The following is a 22892-nucleotide window of genomic DNA, read 5'->3' as shown; positions in this document are numbered from 1 at the left end:
CAATCTCAACATGAAAAAAAGGCACGAGAGTCGATTTCCTTAAAATGTAAAAAATTTATTTAAAAATATTTAATATAAAAAAATGTAAAGGCCAACAGGACACTTCTTTAAATTCAGTGTACAGAAGTGTAACCACACCAATCACCCGAAACAATTAAAATTAAACTTCTCAGCCAAACATTTACATGACATTTATATAAACAAACAAGCAAAAAAAGACATTAACTTCAAAACAGACGGACTTATTTAAAAAAAAAAAAATCTAGGCTCGCTGTCAATTGGGATTAATTAGACCTGATTTTATTTTGTGGTGTTCTGTAGGTTCGTTTGGATTTACAAACTTACAACATTGATTTTTAATGGAATGAAAGTTATATCCGCTCACGTGACCAGCTACCGTTAAACCCGGTGTAGGTGTTGTTGTAGAGATTTGACAAAATAATTTATATAGTGTGAAGGCTCAAACAACAAAACAAAAACATGACCATCGAACCACTATTATGGACCGGCTTTCACGGTGACAAAAATAATTTCTATTTCCCTCCTGCCCAGAGGTCTGGACGTCTTTCTCTTCCTCCTCTTCTTAATGACTGGAATGTGTACGATTTAGATGCGCTGTGCTAGTACTGGCATCGCTTGTCCATTTAAGTCCATTACATTCTGACATTTTAACTGAAGATATATTCATGAAATACACGTAAAACAATGATTTTTGCCTTTGAAAAAGTGGATGTAAATGAGAGGCTAAGGAGAGGCACACAATAGTATCAAAAGTATTTGCTCAGCTGCCCTTGAACTTTTGAACTTAAGTGCCATCCCATTCCTAACCCATAGGGTTCAATATGATGTCGGTCCACCTTTTGCAGCTACCACAGCTTCACGACTTCTGGGAAGGCTGTCCACAAGGTTGAGGAATGTGTTTATTGGAATTTTTGACCATTCTTCCAAAACACATTGGTGAGGTGTGATGTTGGTTGAGAAGGCCTGGCTCTCAGTCTCTGCTCTAATTCATCTCAAAGGTGTTCTATCAGGTTCAGGTCAGGACTCTATGCAGGCCAGTCAAGTTCATGTATGGCTTGGAAACCCATTGCATGAAGCTCTCTACGTACTGTACTTGGGCTAATCTGAAGGCCACATGAAGTTTGGAGCTCTGTAACAAGAAAGTGAGTGACCTCTTTGCACTATGCACCTCAGCATCCGTTGACCCCTCTCTGTCGGTTTACATGGCGTTGGCTGAGATGCTGTTGTTCCCAGACTCTTCCATGTTCTTATAATAAAGCTGACAGTTGACTGTGGAACATTTAGGAGCGAGGAAATGCCATGACTGGATTTGTTGCACAGGTGACATCCATTGACAGTTCCATGCTGGAGTTCACTGACCTCCTGAGAACGGCCCGTTCTTTCACAACAGCTTGTAAGAACAGTCTGCAGACCAAGGTGCTTGGTTTGATACACCTGTGGCAACGCCACGTGACGCCTGATTCTAATCATTTGGATGGGTGAGCAAATAATATAGCGTATATTGACAAAACAGTTTTTGGCTTTTAAAAAATTAACAGTGGATGTCAGCAGATGTACCGTATTTTCTAGACTATAGAGCGCACCGGAATATTAGCCGCACCCACAAAATTTAAGAAGGAAAATAGATATTTTTCGCACATAAGCCGCACCGGTCTATAAGTCGCGGGTGCACTGGTGCTGTCTGTGCCGCAGAAAATGCATGAGGGTCACTTCTCGTGATCCTCTAGTTCTAGTTTTGAAAACCGGATCCAGCACCGAGACTGACTCATGAAATAATCTCGGCAATGGTGTGAACTTGAATCATGAACTCCTCACACCTTATTTACATTTGAAGTGTTCAAAATGCGCTGTTTTCACACTCCAGTCGAAAACCTCCATAGTACACATGTCGTTGCCAAGCGAGCGGTGAGTCACATGGAGGGAGGGAGGAGCGGACGCATCACAAACCGCGAACAAACCGAGATCAGCCGTTCATAATCTGTGTCCTATAGTATATAAACTGTAGGGTTTAGACCGCAAGAAAAATGTAGCGGCTTATAGTCCGGAAAATACGGTATGTGCTGTAGCAGTGCCTTTCTAGATTGTGTTCCTTTGAATAGACTGCTGACATCATGAAAACTCAATTCTCATGTGGTTTCAGCACAAGTGACTTCCTCAACGTGAACCGAACTTCGGGCACCTGTTTCACAGCACCGACTTGGCTGGATCCTTCTTTCCGGCTCACCCCATTAATGACACGCAAGAGGATGGAGAGAAAATCGTCAGCCCTGAAACAAAGCGTACAGAAATATTTACAACTGGTATCAAGCTTCAGATAGTCAGAATTACTGTGACAGAATAACTGTGACTGTTGAAAAATGTCTAGTCTAATGACAGTGAAGTGAATTTACCTTTGGCTGCCGGCCATCAGCTCCTGGCACAGCGTTTGAATAAACCAGCTGCCTTCGACCCTGTGTCTCAACGCAGCATAATCTTCTACTGTAGCCATAGCTACCAGAAAATCTGTTTTTTCAGGGATGGACGTCTCACAACTATCTTCCAACAGATCCGCCAGCAACACCCCCCGTTGCATCAGACGACCCTGGCAGGCCTGGATGAGGAAAACTTTGGGTTTTCCGGTGAGCTGAGAATGAGGGGAAGACATGAAGGTATTTGTGATGTCTTTGATAGCCAGGGGTTTGGAGTCCACGCCCAGGACGACACCCTTGTCTCCGTGACTCAGAATGCAGCAGAAGAAAGCATCTCCATGCTTCGGGACATCCTGAAGCGCAGTGAACCCTCCCCCGCTGAACTCCATCAAGTCCAACCCCTGCAGCTGTGCGGGGTCACAGAAGGAACCGAAGCACTTCAGACATCGATCCATCTGCTCCGTCGTTTGATCTTCACACATCAGGACGCGGAAGCCGAGCGAAGTGAACACCTCTCCCAAGCACTCTGTAGGATGAAAAACCTGAATTTAGGAGCCATCCACAGCTTGAGAGAGAACGGGAGCTTGTCTACACACGAGCATCTCTGTCGGTGCCATGTCTGGGGGAGCAGCTCAGGAAGTTCTTATTGTTTATGATCAAGCACAGACCAACAGGGCTGCTGTTTAACGGATACAGCTCTTCCTAAAATCAAAAGAAAAATTGTCAGTGTGTATCTGAGTATGAATCCTACGTTGGGTGTAAAGACATAAAAAGTGTTACCATCTTAGGTCGCTTCTGCTCCAGCTGGTCTGCAGAGATATAAAGAAAATCATAGCATACTTATTTTTTTACTTTCAATAACATTAGGAGTCAGTTCGTGACACATGAAGGGTATTTTCCAACCTGTACAGGAGTCTCTGAGGCGCCGACGGCTGAGGTCTGTCATTCCAATGCTTTTAAGCTGAGGGAAAGTGCTTCGAATGTCCTCATCAGTCTGCAGGAGGCTCAAGAAAGCCTGGGCGGTCTCCTCTCCCTTGTTCATGATCTTGTCCAAAAGCGCAGTGATGTGTTCGCTCACAGTGCCGCCACTGATGCACCTCAGGTTGTTGTACTCCCGTTGAGTGATCAGGTTCCTTTCGTGCACCTTGTTGAGGATCAGAGAGTGGTCTGAGGATAAAGTCCCTTCAATGGCTATTTTTTTGCATCTCAATATGTCTCTGGCAGACATTTTGGATCTGATGGAAGTTCAGTTAGGAACAAGGACCTGCCTGGAGAAGATGAGATGAAAAAACAGAAGGTGTAAAAAGTACGTTCCATATAGGACTCCTTGCGCCTTTGGAGCAAATAGCATGTAATAATGCAGTAATACACACATCATCCACGAGAGGGACAACACAAACTGTCAAAGCTATCATCACCTTCTAGGTCGTCACTATTCTCAAGCAAGTAAGAAGTTATAAAAATGAGACCAGCTACTAAACCACTTCATAAATTTGGACTCTAAGATCAATTCTCGATCAATGTCGGGATGACAAATACATTTTTGGTGGATACAAACCACAACTCTGATTCGGATCTACAATATCTTTGATAGAAAATACATTTAAAAAGCTAGTTAAATGACGTTTCAGTCATGACTTGTGTCTACGTAATCGTCCGTTTCGTTCTGCAGATACTTGTGAACGAAACTTCAATCGATGACAGCGTGTGGGCGAACGTGAAACAATACGGAAGTAAACACAACTTCGTGCCAAGCTTCCCCCATGGCTACTACAACACATTTTTTGCGAGAAATGCCTTCACAGTTCAGTTCACAGTGCCGAGTCTGAAGTATTGTTAAGTTTAAAAGACAAAGTGGTTCATCTCGTTTTACACCGAGAGGTTCATGCAGCGTTTAACCATCGTGTCCGGCGAACTATCAGGCATTTTGCACTTGTTTAGCGACCTTAACAATTCAACTAAAATATTTAAATATGCAAACAGACAGCAAATAAAGACTAGTTACAAGACTACGATCTTACTGATTTTTTTTTCCGCAGCTCTCAACACCCGGGTGAAATTAGCCAATTGGAGTAGACAACGTCATGACGTTGCTGCATGCGTAACATGACGCAATGTATTAAACCCGCCCACTTCAACGTAGTGACCCAAAACGACCGTAAACAAAGTATAAAACTCCTATCCCAAGAAATCTTCGATTCAGTGAAAATCCAAGAGCAAAGACTATCGACCTGAAATCTGAATAGTAAACCACATATAATGGACATATCATGAACACAAAACATTTAATCTACACATTTATTTACTCACAACAACATTATCTTATCTATTTAATTTAATAAACCTTTCCATGACTGAATTGTCTATTGTTAGTTGTGAGTAGATACACAGATGGAAATTATACTGTATATTTTAATCCTGATTACCATAACTAAAATGTAAATAACATTATATGAACAAAAGCTTCCTACCTGTAATCTAAAAGGTTATTGCCATGGCCTCAACATTGTTCATATTATCCTCACACGATGATTCTGAAAGTACAATGGACAAAAGATTATTCTATTAAGATGTCGATAAATTGTGTGTATGAGTGTGTGATTGAGGCAACAGAAAACTTTCAAGCATGTTTTTGACTATCAGACTCAATGTTTATCTTAAGGAAGTATGTAATAGTAAAGACAGAATATCTGTAAAATTCTGATTTTCTTTTGGATAAATATATGTTTGCTTTGTTGTAAATACAAACATACATTTTCTAGGTTCAGTTCAGTTGTTGCGAACACCTTCATCACTTGTCAATTGTGAGAAAATACCGCACAGCCTTACGTTTCCTTTAATTCTGGTCAGTCATTGTGTGTTGTCACTTCTTCTTCCCCTTAAATTGTGTCATTATCTCGGTCAGCAAAGACAAATGCAAGACTCAGCCACAATGGAAGGATTAAACTGAATAGAATTTCCAATATCCTTTCGCGTTGAAGCAGAAGTGTCATGACATTTTGCGACCCATCGGTGCTTGAAAGATCACTCATGTTAAATCGGGGAGCGGCAAAAGTGAAGGAAACCGTTTATTTCTATCTGAAAAAAAGAGGAAGTGCTTTAACACCCAGATATTATTGTTTCGAGTGTAACAAAACGGGTCCGTTGTGCGCGCTCACCCTTGTATGTGGAGACTCCTAAATGGAAATGACACTTTCACCTCTCGGCTACTTTCTTCTCTCAAGTTTTCTGCTACTGTCCGGATCAGAAAACGGTAAGTTTTCGTCACTCGAGCTCACAAAACTGACTCTTTTTAAGTGGAAACCTTATGTTCCTCACTCTTTTCTGTATCCTGTTCATACCAGGGCTCAGAATTCCAGATGTTTGCCAAGGAAAAACCATTAATGATGTAAGAAGCAAATTTTGTTATGAACAAAAGCAGCTGTGAGTGATTGTAATAATCTTCTTATATTTCAGATCCATCCAGAGAGTTCTTCAGTCTCATGGGAGCATGTTGATTTTGATGTAAACCAAAACTTCTCCTGCTTACTTCACACATCTGACATTCTCAACTGCTCCTGGACATTTCCGACATTACAGCCAGATCTTCAGCTCTATAGCAGGTATGGTCTTGCTTCCTCACCACTTGCATTACAGCCACTTCTTTGGGCTTCAATTCTCGCACAGTACTTTGGGGTTAAATATTCTGACTGAGAGTCAGGCACCTGAGAGTCTGAAGCCATGGTTAAAGCTGGGTCTTGAGTCTTCTTCTCTCTTGGCAGCGTGTGTGAAGACGACAAGCCCGTTGGTCCTCCCAGTCTTCTATCCAGGGAGAGAGTTGGCTGGAAATCTGTGAACACGGTCTGGAACAAGACATCTGAGATGATCCTGCTCTTCAACATGACGCTGAACGACTCATGGGGCCTCTACTCTTTTAAGTACGACACTGATATGCTTGGTAAGTCAAAACGTGCTTCATGGAAATGACTAGTTATGTACTTTTCAATGAATGTTCAATTATTCCCACATTTGAACGGCAGCCTCTCTTGTAGTGATTTCAGCTGCATATTTTAAAACAAGGGAAATACCGAACTCAGGATTTGGGTCTGTACTTCACAGAGGTTCTGTCTCCACCCGCCAACATCACAGCCTCAGTGAATGATGGAGTCCTGACGGTGAGGTGGGCGCCACCTTACAGTCGATTCAGCAGCAGGAGGGCTCCGGAACACTGTTTCCAGTACCAGCTGGGAGTCGAAAAACAGGTCTCCGCCATAATTCTGATGTTGTCTTGAATTTCTTTATTCACTATTTCACTGAGTGGGTGTTGAACCAATCAAATAAGAAAAGGTGTCATGTGAAAAATGTTTTGTTAAATGGAGTGATGTGGCATGAACAACTCTTGAAAAGGTTTTCTAATATAAATATATAATATATCATATTAATATATATGTGTGTGTGTGTGTGTTAATATCAATTAATCACAGTTTAATGGTTTAAGAATATTTTGAATATTTTCATTTTGAATGAATGTGGTATATTACTGGATCAAATGATGGACCCACACAATAAATCAGAATGGTGGCTATATTCAAGTATATATATATATATATATATATATATATATATATATATATATATATATATATATATATATATATATATATATATATATATATATATTCAGTGTGCAATTATCCAAAGTGGTCAACAGATGGCAGTAGAGATGCGGCGCGCCCATAACGCACTATAACGCCCATAGCGTTTCAGAAGAGGCCGCTGATGATGAACACCTGTTTTGGTGACAGTTAACGAAGTGAATATTCAGTTTTAACACCACTAACTAAGAAAACAAAATGTAATCTGAAGTTTAAGAGTCGTTTTTAAACAACGTTTTTGTTCATGTATTTCCACAAGAAGAACCTCAGGCATGCAGACACTGGAGCCCTGGTTGGACTGACCGACTTGGGCGACAAGACATCCTACATGATGCCAAATGCAGATCCTTCCGTCTCCTACCTCGTGAGGCTCAGGGTCAAGAAAAGCCAGTTGTGTTTTGGGTCTCCTCAGTGGAGCGATTGGACTCTCACCGCAAGTAAGCAGGGGATTCTTATCGAGTGTTTTCTGGAGACGTGCTCTGACGCACATGTGTTGTCTGCAGCGGTAGGAGAGTCGAACAGCATGATAAGCCTTCCTGTCATCATCTCCATCACCCTGGTCGTTCCCATGCTCCTCCTCAGCCTGCTGCTGTTTCTGCGACTTCAGAGGTGCTGGCTCTCTCACGTCTGCCTCATCTACATTACAGACTCCAGAACTCAAACACTGGCTCTGTTCCTTTTTTTTGCTGTTAATTTAACATTCACAAATTCTTGTCTGTCAAAATGAAACTGATCTAAAAGTAGATTTTAACCCATAGGGACAGAAAAACAATGAAAAGAAGAAGTGAGAAATGCAAATGTGTTCTTCAACTTTTATTTAAACAAAAAAACAAAACAAACCTTCCATGTTTTCACCAACTGACTCATCTTTGCTTTTCAGGGTGTCTGACATGTTGTTTCCTGAGATTCCAAACATACCAAAGAAGTATAAACATTTCATTGAAAAAGGTGACACCAATGTAAGTAACTGTTGTGAGCTGACATATACAAGCTGCAGAGGAAACTGGGTCACACTTTGGTCTGTTTGTTGCAGGTTAATTACCCAGCAGACCCCTTCAGGCAGGAGGAGGAAATCACCATGGTGGAGGAGTCAACCGCTGCCGACATGTGAGGGACAGGAAGCATGTCGGTTGAGACCATTGGTGTGCATCTATGTGCTGCATGTGTTGAGAAGCATCAATCTACTAAGTCAGCAGTGTGAAAGCCCCTGGCGTGACGCTGGTTTTGCATGATTCAAACATGTGTTGCAATAGTCGAAACCTGAGTCCAATATTTATGCTTTGGCTTCATCGTTTTCTGCTGGAAGTCCGGTATGGATCTGGATTTTGGGAGGAAACTAGAGAACATGGAAGCGGCACTCATTTTAACACCCATTTTTATATATAAAACCATTGTTACCACTACAATATTCCTTTTTCATACCCTCAAAATCTAATCTCAATATCCACAAGGTCTTATTTATCCTTCATGGATCAAGTTTTAATAATTGAAAATAAAATAAATCCCCAATAATGCATCTGTTGTTTTACTATAACGTTTTTTCCAAATGAGGGCCGCTGTAAGTCAACTTGTTTTTAAACAAAAATATGGTTTACTTGCAAAAGTCTCGCGGTCAGCCATGTTTGTTTACATTCGCCCCTATAGTGTTTGGTTGACAGCGTGATAGTGGGTTCCGCTTTTTAGCTGCGTCTGGCACTGTCTAATGATCTTCACTATTTTGCATATCCCCTTCAACATTACCAAGCGTGTGATAGTACCAGAGACCAAAATAGAGTTGATTTCCCCTCTCTTGCTGAAAAGTATTAATGTCTGTAATGACTTTCATGTGTCATGCGCAGTTGCGATTGACAAGACAAAAAACACACTTTGAATTTTAAAGCACAAGCTTTTTAAAAATGTCATGCCATATTTATTGTGTATGAGAATATCTGCATCCAAAGTTCAACATCTGATCTCTTTTTTGTTGCTGTTATCACAATTTTTTTTCATCCCTTCATATGAATAGTTTTGCGTAGTGGATCAATTTCCAATAATTCATGATAGAGCATAACAGTAATAATAGAATTTCAGGGGAAAATAAAACCCTTGCACCTTCATCATTTAAACATTGCTTCAACTTCCATTACGGTTGCTGCTTTCCAAACCAATATAAAAATTGCACTGCTGCTTTAAAAATGAGTCATCAATGAAACAACTGATTTCACAATACTTCCCGCTTTTGGAAGAGTCTTTCTGGTAAACAATATTGCCCAATCGGGCGTTAATGACATAGGTCAGTTCTTTAAATGAAAAAAACAACAACAACAAATTCAAGTTCACAGATACACACATAGAACACACAGTAAAGCAGCCTTCATCTGCAGAAGGCTCCTTTACGGTGTGTCCGGTGGGAATTGACGCCATCTACAGGCCAAATCAAGAACAGCATCTGCATGTTGTTTCCATTGCGCTTTTTTTAAAAGAAAAAGTGAAAATAATATCGCTAAATACTTATAGAGGGTTATAAATTACTTGTAAATCAATTCAGTTTATTCACGTTTTTGTCTTCTCACAAACTTTCTTACGTCTGCGTTCAATTCCCCATTGATCGTGACTTACAGAGAAACGTTCAAACTTTCCAGCAGGCTCTGTTTTTCAACTGAAAATACTTTAAATACACCAACATCCAGTCAAAGACGACGACTTTCTTAACCAAGGTGAAAAAATGAGTCAGGGGCAGAGCTACTTGCCCTTCTGATCCAACTCAGTTGTCCAATGACATTGGTCAGTTCTTCAGATAAATGAACACCAAATATAATCCAACTTGATGTGTCCTCCTCAGACAGTGTTAAATAAGACGACAGGCAAGAGTTTAATCTGCAGTTCGGGCCTCCTCTGTTCCCGCTTGCAGGGCTATGACCTGTAGCTCCTCTGAGAACCTCTGGCTCAGATCTTTGTTGGCCTGCAGGAAGCCTGACAGACTTGAAACCTCTTTGCGATCCTAAAAACAGGAGTAGATTCTGTCAAGTCATGTGACCACTTGTCAAGGATAAACCAGACCTGAGTCACAGACTTTTCTCTCACCAACGACTGTGGACTTTCTTCCTCACTTGCAACAGCGAACAGCTCCTGCAGCTTCTCCCGCAGCAACTCAGCTTCCCATTGGCTGATCAAGTCCGCGCTGGTCTCCGGCCCGTCCAAAGCATCAGTCACCAGCTGGTCCGAGCCTGATACGCTTATTGACAAATCCACGCTCAGCATCTGTGCGATGAACAACGTCAAGCGGTGCTAAAGCCTCACCAGCCAGCATGAGAGCTGCAGTGTCTCCTTCACCTGGTGGATCTGTCGCCCCGCTGCAGCCATCTGAGGAAGCTCCCTGAAAAGACGGGTGAAGTGAGCGAGCGTTGTCTGGAAGTTCTGCAGCCACTCGTCCTCCACACGCAGCTCGCAGGAGTGCATCAGCTGGTTTCTGTAACTGATGACCTTGAAACCAACAAACATGTATCTCATTATAGTACAATACATTTTATGAAAGAGCACCTTACTGGACAGACTTTAAAAGAAAAAAGCAATAAAATAAAAATGAAAATATGATAAAAAGCAGACAAGATTAGAGCTACAATCAGTGAGGGACAATAAAGCAAATAGTTGGTTATGACTTACTTAAAAAAAACAGACTTAATGATTTTAGAATAAATATATCTCAAAATCTAATTTATTCATCAATATAATTTATCAATAACGTAATGTAATGTTGCAGACGACCAAAAACATTGTCCAAATCGTCGCCATCCAAAGGTCAAACCGAGAACTGCATTGGCAAGTTGTGTATGTATATGTATATTTCAAAATGTATATCTCAAAATATTCCTTATAATAACACTGCAGCTGTGCTAACTTAAGAGCCAGTCGCCTGCTGGTGTGTTATGATGTGCAGGACCTCACCTCTCTCACACAGTATGTATCTACTGACTGGAAACACCAACAGTGGTTGATGAGGTTGAGCAGAGCAGCAGCGTCGCACTGATCAGCTCTTTTCACTTTGGCTTGACCTCGGGGCATGTAGGCCTGCAGACATCACACATTCCGGTGATAAGACTTCTTCAAGCAAATTCGTTTCTCAAACAACAGAAACATAAAGATGAAAAATAGTACAGTGGTGCCTCGGTTTTCGAACGTCCCGGAATTCGAACAAATCGGAGTTCGAACAAAAAGTTAGAGATTTTTTTGCTTCGGATTTCGAACGAAAATCCAAAACTCGAATGCCCCCGAAAAAAAGCTGGAAAAAACATAACCTGCGCGGACCGATCAGCTGACCCATGCCGCGCTTTGTTATTGTGTATAACGCAGCCTCTGTATGCAGACGTGTCCCGTTAGCTACATTTACTGACTGTTTTTTCTTCATATTGAGGTGTAAAACCTTTCCTGTCTCCGCACTGGACCGTGGTAGAGCGTCGCTCTCGACACCTCCGAGGCTGGAGCGCACACTCCAGGGTTTGATGTCCTGTTGTGGGCTGGAGCTGGGACAGGGATGAGGCGAGTCTGGGACAGAGCGTGACTTGGTTTATGACTTTGTCACAGCCAAACTGCACAGAAGCGCACATTCAGAGCTGGACACGCACCGGGCACCTCTTCACTTCTGGAGAGACGTCACTCACTCGGCAACCCCTCCCACATGCAGCGGCCACACACATAGAGGAACAGCGCACCTGCAGCAGACACTCTACATTCACTCCTACAGAAGCCTATTTTAAGGCTTGGAACACATTATTTCTTTTTCCATTAATTGTAATGGGAAAAATCCATTCAGATTTCGAACAAATCGCTTCTCGAACGGCCGTCTGGAACGGATTGCGGTCGAGAACCGAGGTACCACTGTACTACGTATACTAATAACATTATTAATAATAACATGTCATTTTCATCATAACTTAGATATGTAACTACAACTAAAAATAAAGTGTGAAATAACGTCAGTTGAATTTGGCAAAGAAAACGTCCCCAGCATCATGCAGCTACCTTGGCCACTTCCCAGTGGTCTCCTCTCCAGGATGGAGGGTAGCAGTTGTCCCAGTTGATGGTCACCTCCGGCTGTCGGTGGTGCCTCAAGATTTCAGCCTGCCACTCTGCACACAGTGCGCAAGCCCCGGACAGCTGGAGAGGATTACAAAATGACTTGTACGGACTTGTACCCGCAAGAACGAAAGTAAGACTCAAACTCCATCCTTCGAAGGTGGTTATTTTATGACAGTTTAGAGGGGTCAAGTCACCAACCTTATTCCTTCTTGGTCTACAAGTCAAAGAGTGACATGGCTTCCTCAGAAAGGGGTTTCCGCAGAGGAGGTCTCTGTGGAAAGTTCTCATCCGAGCGTCGATGAAGGGATGGAGCGCTTCCTTCAGGATGAGCAGACAACGACCTGCCTTCAGCCAGTTGGTGTACTGTCTGTCGTTCAGGCGGAGTACAAGTTCAGTGTGGACCATGTTTTCGTTTAGAGAATCACAACAAGGAAGTGGCGGAAGTGACGTGTCCACACTGTATCGTCGCACTGAAACCACGAGAGGGCAATGTGTCCTAAAAGAGGTTTTTAAATCAGTAGTTTTCAGGATCCCGTGTCTGTTTTGGAAAGAAAACATAGGTCAAATTACTAATGCGATTCTTCTATTGATTGTATTGTGTTTTATTCGCTAGGTTCAAAACGACATAAATATGTAGAATAGAATAGAATAGAATACATGTTGTCTTTGTCTCACCGACTAAAAACAAACAGCTCTAAAAATAGTGGCAACAACATACAAAATTGAATAACAACACCAGATAAAATGGCAGGTAGATATATAAATAGACATGGAAATGGAAATTGAGCAAATAAAAGGAGTGTGGTGTTTTTTAAAGGCTTTACTGAACATGTACACATTGGTGTTCTTATCTTTTTCTACCATTTTTCATTTATCCATTGTGATCCACTAGTCTACCGGTTGTGGGCGTTGTGCAATGATGACTCACCAATGCCTTGTTTCTTTCGATCCATCCATTGTTCCTGGACCTCCTCCCAAGTTGTTCATTGCTGACTCCTCTTAAATGCTTGTGCTTCTCTCCCATCAAAGTTCTTTCCTGTCCCGGCTGACAGGAACGTTGCACCTTTTCAGGTCTACTCTTTTTGTACTTTGCTCGGTCACATCTGTTGGTATCATGTTGGATCACTTTTACCAATTGAAGCTCCTATCCAGGGCTCCTCTTAAATGCTTGTGCTTCTCTCCCATCAAAGCTCTTTCCTGTCCCGGCTGACAGGAACGTTGCACCTTTTCAGGTCTACTCTTTTGTACTTAGCTCGGACACATCTGTTGATATCATGCTGGATCACTGACCCCAGTCGAGGACGGCTCTCGGGCGTCCGTTTCCTCAGACTCTCTTGCTATTCAAGGTGTAACCTCGTTGTCGTAGCCTGCTTAACATAAGAACCCTTCTCAACTTGGATATCCCTGGTTCAGTAAATTTCGACCAAGCAAATACTACTACAGTCTAATGAGAGCATGGCTCAGAAAATATTCTGACCAGGTCGTTCCTAGCAACCAGCTGTTTCCTTTTAGCTTCCACAGAGGCTGCTTCACCTCAAATATCCTCCCAATGTCTTTGATCCTCAACCATCGCGAAGGGAGACATCAACCACTAGAAACTCATCTTTCCATCTCCTTGATCTTGTTTTTCCGGACCACAGTTTTTGGCTGAGATTTAGAAGAAAAAAGTCAGTTCTCTAAAGACAGCTATTTTAAGAGAGGTGTTCATCTCATGTAGATTCAGGGATTGTCTACACAGGAATAACGTCGCCTGTGGAGGCTTCATTACATTCAACCTCACATCAAAATTCTGTAAATCAGGATCAGGATCCTGGACTGCACAGTAATGTTAGATGCTTATCAGCCAGACCTGCTGATTCATCAGAGTTAGGCAGTCTATGTTACTGATACGGCCACATGTTCTGGAGAGTTCCAGCTGCCATTTGATATCAGCAAGTCTGTTAAGATAACAGGCATTAAAGGTAAGTGCGACAGAGGTCAACAAATATGCACTTATTAATTTTTGCTGAGGCTGAGAGTGAGTGTGAAGCCATCTATAATCACCTTCATATTGTCAGTCCTACACTCTCTTTTCTTTATATTAGCTCCCGCGATAACACTGGGGCCATAAAAACCAAAGCAGAGGCTGGAACGATGCCCTGGGGAAGTGTAAAGTCCGATCATAGACTTTATGAGTTCGATGATGATTCCTCCTGCGCTCGCCACTGTAGTGACTGATAACATCTGCTTCCATAGTGCTGCGAGGTCTGTGCGTTGTGGCAACCAGAGCAAGGCTCTTATGAGAGCTGGCACCACCAAGCTGCTGCATCCGTGAGGTGGAGCCTTGGAGGAGCAGCTGCGTGTGCAGGAGGTGTTCATCAGGGAGGACCGGGAGTCGCTGTGAGCGACGATGTTTCAGCTGAGACACCGGGTTGGCAGCGGCAGAGGCGATTCATCATTGCTATTTCCAGCCTGAGCGAGATATGGATGGATGTGTTGAAAGAAAATACCCCTGGAACTCTTCAGCTCGGTTGTCAGCTATTGACGCTGCATCTTCCATTTATGGCTTGTTTGGTGGTTTATTTTCCTCATTGCTGCAGATATCTGTCTAAACTTGACAACTAAATATTTGAAAAAAAAAAAAAAGAACTCCCTGTCTGTGTACTGCTTCCTCACAATCAACAACAACATTTCACTGTACAGAAGACGTTTAAGAACGTTTAAGAAAAAAAAAGACATAATTTCTTACAATGCAAGCTTCTATAATTCATGGTTGGGCAATTAAATTGAAATAACATTTCCTCAGGGGCCATAATCTATGATGGTTCTTGTCTTGAGGGGAAAAAGAAGCCTAGCATTGCATGAAATGCATAAAAACAATAAGTAGTACAGTAAACAAGGAGCTCAAAAGTGCAGTAATGGTGTGACATTACATTAAATTATTATGTTGTCATTCATATGTTATTTAAATACACTTTCTGAAAAAGTTTTTACAATATTTTTCAGTGATATTGAGTCTGGGGACTTGGTGGAACAAGTAATATTTTGAATTCAAAAGTCCAATCCCCTTTCCTTGGACTCTGGAAAGGCATACAATGAAAGGGGGCGGGACAAAAAACAGTTGAGTTTGATACATGACATATTGATATATCTGCGCCGCATGAACACAAGGTGGTGCAGATGCAGCGCATTTTCTATATTATTACCCTACACAGAATTTATCTGCATCATTTGTGTTCATAATATTCAGAGTGCAATGAGCTCGATCGGACAGCAGGTGGTGGTAGCGTCACAGAGCCTCTGTAATATAGGCATGAAGAAGGCTGCTCAGAAAACGAATGAGGAAACCTTCAAAAGGTAACTACCACACTGATGAATTACGATTGTGATGAGTGATACGTTTGCATGTTTTGTTTTATGAAGTCAAAATGTTTTAACAAGAACTAGACACGTGACCGGATTTACCTTTCATCTTACTGAAAATCAATGGAGGGATCTTTTTGCCCTATACAGTGGTACCTCTGTTTTCGAATGTCCTGGAATTCGAACAAATCGGAGTTCGAACGAAAATGTTTTTGCTTCGGATTTCGAACGAAAATCCAGAACTCGAACGTCCCCGAAAAAAGCCGGAAAAAACATAACATGCGCGGACCGATCAGCTGACCCACGACGCGCTTTGTTATTGTGTATAACGCAGCCTCTGTATGCAGACGTGTCCCGTTAGCTACATTTACTGACTGTTTTTTCTTCATATTGATGTGTAAAACCTTTCCTGTCTCCGCACTGGACCGTGGTAGAGTGTCACAGGGGAGGTGCTGGCTCTCCACACCTCCGAGGCTGGAGCGCTCACTCCAGGGTTTGATGTCCTGTTGTGGGCTGGAGCTGGGACAGGGATGAGGCGAGTCTGGGACAGAGCGTGACTTGGTTTATGACTTTGTCACAGCCAAACTGCACAGAAGCGCACATTCAGAGCTGGACACGCACCGGGCACCTCTTCACTTCTGGAGAGACCTCACTCACTCGGCAACCCCTCCCACATGCAGCGGCCACACACATAGAGGAACAGTGCACCTGCAGCAGACACTCTACATTCACTCCTACAAAAGACTATTTTAAAGCTTGGAACGCATAATTTCTTTTTCCATTCGTTGTAATGGGAAATCGATTCAGATTTTGAACAAATGGCTTCTTGAACGTCTGTCTGGAACGGATTGTGGTTGAGAACCGAGGTACTGCTGTTCTTGTAATACACATACATACACGCCCTACTGGATAGCACAACCCAGAAATGTTGACCTGTTGAGGTTTATTACTAAGCAGACTGGATAAAGAGGCATGTGAGTGCCTCTAGAGAAACACAAAATTGAATGGCTTCAACTGTTGCAGTACATAGTGGGACTTCTGAATTCAAGTTCACAATATGATGGGTTGGATATGTTGGAGGGCCTGTTGTCGAGGCAGTAAAAGAGCCGTCCATTGTGTGTACATGGCGGCCACATATATAATTACAGAGGGATGAATATTGGAGGAAGATGAGACTCACTCAGCAGCTGTTCTATTTTTTGATATGGCTCCCTGCTCGACTGAAGAAATTCACTTTTTATAGTTATAGATTTGAGTCTCGCTGTTTGTTTGTCTGTTTTTTCCTCGGTGTTGTGATTGCCGTCCTCCAGACCGGTGCACGCTGGGATAAGCACTCGCCTCATGACCCCAATCTGGAGTGATGCGGAGAAGCATAAAAGGAGAAGCACATGGCACGTCTCCGGGTTTGAGCTGTTTTATTTTGAAAAGCAGCGCAGGGAAAACTGGGGCAGAACTCTAGCAGGGAGCACAATTAAAGCACATTACGGCAAAAATCACAGAGACGAGAAGGCGTTTGTGTTGTATCAATTAATTTCATCTTTACATGGAAATTTAATTAGTCTTTTAGGAAGAACAGAGAAAAACAAATACCCCTCTATCTTTGTAATTGGATCTCCATGGAGTTGATGATAGTTAAAGTAGATTAGAAGCCTTTGGTGTGTGTGTGTTCGAGGGAATGTGTGATAGAGAGTGAGCTGTGTCAGTGTGTGACTGCCACATGGTGAGCTTTATCAATGTGTCCATTTATTATGTTGTGTGTGTGTGTGTGTGTGTGTGCACGTGCCCATATCCCAGCAGGGTGTTTTTTTTAAGCAGAGAAGATCAAAGACATATTAGTATTCCGAAATAAATCACCCACAGTGCGGGTCCCCAAACACGTACACAGGAGACTCCCTCTCCTTCCCTCGCTCCACCATCTCTCCCTTCAAAAGACACCACACCTCCGCCAGTCTCCCCCTCCCTCCATCACTCACCGGCCCCTAGCGGCCTTCAGAGATATCTGCTTACTGGCTCTGAATCCTTTGTTACATCCTTTCACTTTCTCACATTCCGACTTGAGCCCTGTCTCTTCCCGCTGTCTGCAAATAAGGAGGAAAATGCTTTGTCAGAGAAAAATCTTGTTCCTCGCAGAAAAAAAAGTTGTGAAGGCAAAATAGTTTTTGACAAGTGTATCCATGCGGAGAGGATCTCCACCAGTGCATCTTCCCCCCTGCTCCTTTCAGAGGTCACATCCTCGTCATCATCATCATTGTCGCACACACAACCACTAACATTGTGTTGTCATTTATTAGCCTGTACGATTTTCAACACTGGGAGGAAACTTGAGTGCCCACAGAAGACAGACAAGACCATGTGTTGAACATACAAGCACCACACAAAAACATAAACAGTTTCTTCTCCTACCATTTGAAATGCTAAGACTCAAAATGTACTGCAACAATGAAGTGTTTACAATGTAAGGGGGAAAAAGAAAAGAGAAAAAAGTTTAGTCAAACTGTATGCTTGACATTAACAGGGTTAAGTCACAGGTCAAACTCAAGGCCTCCAAGGAACTTTCCATGGCTCGCCACAGATTTTGAAATTCAATGGTAATTTAAAGTTCATACTCGGTCACCTACCCTCCATATTGACATCATGATATCAGGCTGTTCTTGGGAACACAGAGATTATCGAAGTCACAGTGACTTGGTCTGGATGATGGAAGAGGCGTTGGATGAAGAGGTTTGGGGTTCGTGAATGTGGTAAATGAAGATAGACAGGTGTGACTAGGGAGGAAGATCAAGTCAGGAGAAGGTGGAGGAGAGCAAGAAGGGGAGTCACGCTTGGAAAAGAAACTGAGACCCCAAAGATGAGATGGCAGTTTGGAGGCAGACAAGCAGGATTACATGTTCAAGCCAGCCAGAAATCTGTTCCAATATCAAGGTGGGGAAGCCTCACTGCTTGTGTTCTGGTTCAAGACACTGCGCTTTAAAGAGTTTGAAAACTTGAACACGTCTAATCTGTATTCAGTCAAGCTTCCTGAACTCGGGAGAACCTACAGGATCAGCGCCTATGCCCTGGACCTTATGATATTTGGAATGCTGACTATTGCTTTTGCCAGCGGGAGCCAAAGCAGGAGAAGTGAGGGGATAAAAAAAAAGGGGGGGGGGGATGATTGAAGTGGTGGAGCTGAAAGAGGAAGAAACTCATTTTAGTCGCAAAATTAGAATGAGAGCGCCATAAATGCCCCCTGTAGCTCCCACTTTGTTATGCGCGTGGATATTTGTGTGTGTATTTGCATGTGGGCACGTGTGTGGGATTGATAAGTTTAGGCCAGCGTGTACATGCCTCTGCCCGTGTGTGTGCGTGTGTCATTTTGATAGCCACCCACATGAATATGCAGATCAGTTTTAGAGAGCGTGTGTGCGCAGCATTAAAGCCCACTCTCCAACACTGACCCAATTTTACACTGCCGCGCGTGTGTGTGTGTGTGTGTGTGCAGGCGTGCACTTTCTTATCAATGTTTTTGCCAAGCTGCGAAAAAAAAAATCCATGCCTAATACAGAGAAGTGTGGGCAGGTGTGTGTGTTTACAGAGAATAGATATGTGGTGAGGCTAATACATACACTCAGAATTAACAGTTACAGCTGTCCCTGAATGCCTCGTGAACCTTAGCAACATTTGCTTTCCTTTAAAGTTACACAGAAACTCAATGACTCCAGAACATGAATTAGCTCTGTTTGATGAGCTGCTGGGATTATGAGGGGTTCCCAAGTCAGAGTGAGTACACATCCACGCAACCAAATCATCATCATCATAAAGATGAAGGCTTCATGAATTTTGTAAGGCGCCTGTTCGACAGCAGCTCACCACATTAAACTGAAAAAAAAAAGAAATAACAGCCTTGTGTTGTAGATTTTGCATTTTTTTTCACCTGAAAAAAAAGATTGTCTCGTTGTTTTACAATTCTTATTCAGTTCACCTGCGGGTTCATATTATTATAAAAAAATGAGCCCCACAATATCAAAAATGACTAGACACAATTATCTTAATGATTAGTCAAGCTGTGAGTGTGTAGTCTTTTATGGAACGTAGCTCTTGTGAAGGGGGTCTGAATATATCAGTTTGTTTTTCCATTGGTTGAAATGTTGACTTGTGACGTCATCCCCGTTGCCAGTCAGCACAATCGTCCGGCAGAACCCCGCGATGCGTCCATTCACCAGTAGATGGCGATGTTGAGCGGCTCAGAGGCGGCGCTGAGGTAATGGCTTTTCTGCTCCATTGTTCCCTCTGCCCCTCCTCGCCCCCCCCTCCTCTGCCTTCCAGTCTAAAGTCCCCCTTGTGGACTTCAAAGCAGAGGAAGGAACTACACAATAAGGTGAATTAATTTGTCGCTCTCTGGCTCGTGCACATGTGCAAGCGGATATGCTTTTAATTGCTCGCGCCGAATGCATCACCCATTGTGCCCTTTTCACAAAAGCCTAAATGATGATCTCTGTAGAAGCCATGCAGATGCTCCCAGGCCTCATAAAACATTGAAAACACCTCATCAGCAAAGCACCTTGAAAACAAGAAGAAAAAAAAAGGACAGCGTGGTCATAATAAGATCTGGCACCCGCTGCTGAAAAATTCTGGCAGACATTCCTCAGCATCTTTCACCCTCCACCCAGAAGCCCCCGTGCAGACCCGACTCTCTGAAGTAGATCAATGGAGGATTATCGCAGGACCAAGATGCCAGTTACAGAGCTGCCTCAGTGAGGGGAGAAGATTGAGAAGCTTTCTTTTGATCTGCTGCTGGCCAATCTGAGAGGGGGCCGCCGCTGCTGATGATAATGATGCCCAGGCCCAGCCAGAGTCGGGCTGGGGGCTGCTGCAGCAGCACTCCGGCTCCCATTCCTATACAGCCTGTATAAAAGACGGCCCTATGGAGGGCTGAACGGGACTAACAGATTTAGCCGGATGGATTGTGTTGTCGAAAATGTTTTCCCCTTTTCTGAAAAGGGATTCTATTGATGCCAGAGTGGTGTGTGTGTGTGTGTGTGTGTGTGTGTGTGTGTGTGTGTGTGTGTGTGCCTCACTTGTTTCCTCCATCACATTAGATCCAGCTGAACACCTCTGTCCTCCTTCAAGGACAACCCCTCCCTCCTTCATGCCGCCGTCCCTCAGCTTCTCACACACTCACATTTACACTTCCCCTCCGTTTGTGTGACAGGCCTTGGTGCTGAAGATGGATGCTGACATTCCGGACAGTAAAAAGCTGAAGGTGTGTGTGTGTGTGTGTGTGTGTGTTCAAAAGCACAATTCTCCGTCGCGTCTGACTGAGCACCGTTGTCACACAGAACCCGGGGAGCAACCCCGCCGCTATCTTTCTCCACAATCCTGTTTGTCTTTCGCTTGATGATTACGATTATGGGATGTGAGGTCAATAATCTCATAATTAGTGCTAAGTGGGAATTAGATTAGGCTTGAATTCATTTCTCCAACAGCTCCAGTTAACCAGATTAGCACAGTGTGGATTAGGATGGTGCTTCAGGGGTCAGCGAGGGAAATGCGCCGCACTTGGTGGAAGGTTGCCGGTTCCATCCTCTGATAACTCTGTGCTCAGCAGTCTGACAGTTCATTGTGCTTCTGCTCTGTTTCTTGACACCTTTATTTAATCTCAGTTCAAGCAGATTCACACTGCACGTATCAGGGGGATTAAGCTTCTGGCGCGGGAGGTGACTCAAGTTCCTGTCTGGGCTTCTGTCATCTCTAGGCTGCTACGACTTCTCTGTCTGTGACCAGCCTGTCTGTCTCCAATACAACTGTAGAGTTGCCGGTTCATCTTCAATGCTATTATTTTGACATTCACAACTAACATAGCTGTTGCGTCTCTCCTTGTAACATTAAGCAAATATTGTCTTGTATATCTGAAGTAGGGACCTCAGGGGTGTCAATCTTACTAGGGGCCAAAAAGCAGAACAAATTTCACAATTATTGTACGACCTGCAAACAAAGACCAATTTTAGCTAAACCTGCCGTCAATTCTAGTCAATAAGAGCTCTTCAATAAGCGATGGTTCGACGCTGTCACCGCCATGGAGCTGTCATCGTCATCAACAAGCTTCCTTCAGCAGGTTTCTGTATAAAACTCAAATGTATTCAGGAGACAATTTCTTTGTATCACAAGAATGATAGCTGTCATCGGCTATCTAAAGCACAGAGTCACATTTTTGATCACTTGGCAACCACGCTAACAGTTGCTAACGTCGATGAAATGTCATCTCATTGAACCAACATTATAACATTGTGAAAGTCCGAACTTAGCCACACTAGCGCAATTATTTGGTTGTCCGAGCCGTCATGCAAATGTGTGTCTTAACTAGTTTCCAGTGGCTGTTCTGACAACGCTGTTTTCCCTCCCATGAATGCTCATAATGTATCAAGTACAACATCCGACTTATGACCGGGATCGGTTCCGACCGGTCGTAAGTCGAATGCCATTCAAAATAGCCGACGTGAGGGTTATAGGTACCACTGTGGTGGTAGATCACTGTGTGAGAGTGAGATGCTGGGGTACTGTGCTGCCGTAACTGTCGTACGCAATGCCAGGCTGCTACGTGCTGCGGTGCCAGACATCGAATAAAAATAAATAAATAAGCATCTGCTGCCTGTGGTCGTAAGTCGAGAAGGTCATAAGGCGGATGTTACTTATATCATGTAATGTTGCAAACCTCCTGTCACCTGGAGTAGCCGTGGCGCAGTGCCTGCTGAAAAGGTTGCCAGGAATAAGTCGCCACGGGAGCTTTGAACTCTGGACGCTGGTGACATTGACATGCTTTGTAGATGATCAAGGTTTAAATTACTTTTGAATTTAATTTCAACTACATGGATTTAAAGCACTTGTGGGCCGCATGACATGACTATGCAGGCCGGATTTGGCCCCTGGGCCTTGAGTTTGACACCCACTTTTTGCTGTTTTCATCAAACTTCCTATGCTTTGCTGGAGCAGAGAGTTGGAGGATGTAACTTCTTCAGTGAACATGCAAAGTATTGAAGCTAGCTAGCGATCCAAGATATCTGACAACAGCCCCCAATAAAGTGCATGAAAGATGAAGTGAAACTAACACCATCAAGGCTCTCAGTTTTTAGATAAGTGGGGCGACGCTGTACGCAACAAAGATTTGGGAGTGCAAGGGACCATCTGGCGCGTAAGATGATGCGCTAATCTCAAAGCTACAGTCCGGTTGAAGAAAGCGAATGATGTTGAGTGGAATGCCAGACAAACAACACCCGACTTGTCAATCTCCCGGAGAGAGAGAGAGAGCGAAGGGAGAGGATGCCTGCTCCTATATATCTAAGATCTTTGCTTGCTCTCAGCTGAACAGGATTGGCCACCAAGACATGGCAAAAGTTGGGGCTGAGTGAGCGCCACATACGAAACTTGTCCTCACATCTTCAACAGCTGCTCGCTG

At 43.2% G+C, this 22892-nt stretch overlaps 3 protein-coding genes across 5 annotated transcripts; 1 reads left to right on the top strand and 2 right to left on the bottom strand.

Moving 5' to 3' along the window:
* Positions 1-95: 95 nt before the first annotated feature.
* LOC128770027 (caspase-8-like) lies at positions 96-4489 on the bottom strand. 2 transcript variants are annotated; one of them, XM_053884241.1, is made up of 6 exons: positions 4451-4489; positions 3333-3697; positions 3210-3238; positions 3026-3131; positions 2412-2955; positions 96-2288 (listed from the first exon to the last, which is right to left on the bottom strand). In XM_053884241.1, the coding sequence occupies exons 2-6, from the start codon at positions 3655-3657 to the stop codon at positions 2141-2143; spliced, it is 1152 nt and encodes a 383-aa protein (XP_053740216.1). In that variant the 5' UTR covers positions 3658-3697; positions 4451-4489; the 3' UTR covers positions 96-2140. The 2 variants fall into 2 exon arrangements, with proteins under 2 accessions (XP_053740216.1, XP_053740218.1); XM_053884243.1 differs by lacking the exon at positions 4451-4489 and having other exon boundaries at positions 3333-4344.
* An 850-nt stretch (positions 4490-5339) lies between these two features.
* Positions 5340-9220, top strand: il13ra2 (interleukin 13 receptor, alpha 2). 2 transcript variants are annotated; one of them, XM_053884245.1, is made up of 9 exons: positions 5340-5682; positions 5774-5817; positions 5886-6031; positions 6191-6366; positions 6528-6670; positions 7326-7500; positions 7567-7672; positions 7944-8022; positions 8097-9220. In XM_053884245.1, the coding sequence occupies exons 1-9, from the start codon at positions 5610-5612 to the stop codon at positions 8172-8174; spliced, it is 1020 nt and encodes a 339-aa protein (XP_053740220.1). In that variant the 5' UTR covers positions 5340-5609; the 3' UTR covers positions 8175-9220. The 2 variants fall into 2 exon arrangements, with proteins under 2 accessions (XP_053740220.1, XP_053740219.1); XM_053884244.1 differs by having other exon boundaries at positions 7323-7500; positions 8097-9219.
* LOC128770030 (uncharacterized protein CXorf38 homolog) lies at positions 7937-12547 on the bottom strand. The gene is made up of 6 exons (XM_053884246.1): positions 12317-12547; positions 12062-12196; positions 10988-11110; positions 10376-10525; positions 10127-10303; positions 7937-10043 (listed from the first exon to the last, which is right to left on the bottom strand). Exons 1-6 carry the CDS (start codon positions 12521-12523, stop codon positions 9915-9917), a joined length of 921 nt encoding a protein of 306 aa, XP_053740221.1. The 5' UTR covers positions 12524-12547; the 3' UTR covers positions 7937-9914.
* Positions 12548-22892: the final 10345 nt, after the last annotated feature.

The sequence above is a fragment of the Synchiropus splendidus genome, chromosome 13 (assembly GCF_027744825.2).
Source record: "Synchiropus splendidus isolate RoL2022-P1 chromosome 13, RoL_Sspl_1.0, whole genome shotgun sequence".
Taxonomy (NCBI): Eukaryota; Metazoa; Chordata; class Actinopteri; order Syngnathiformes; family Callionymidae; genus Synchiropus; species Synchiropus splendidus.
Note: the sequence above shows the minus strand (reverse complement) of the source record. Positions and strands in the feature narration are given on the sequence as shown.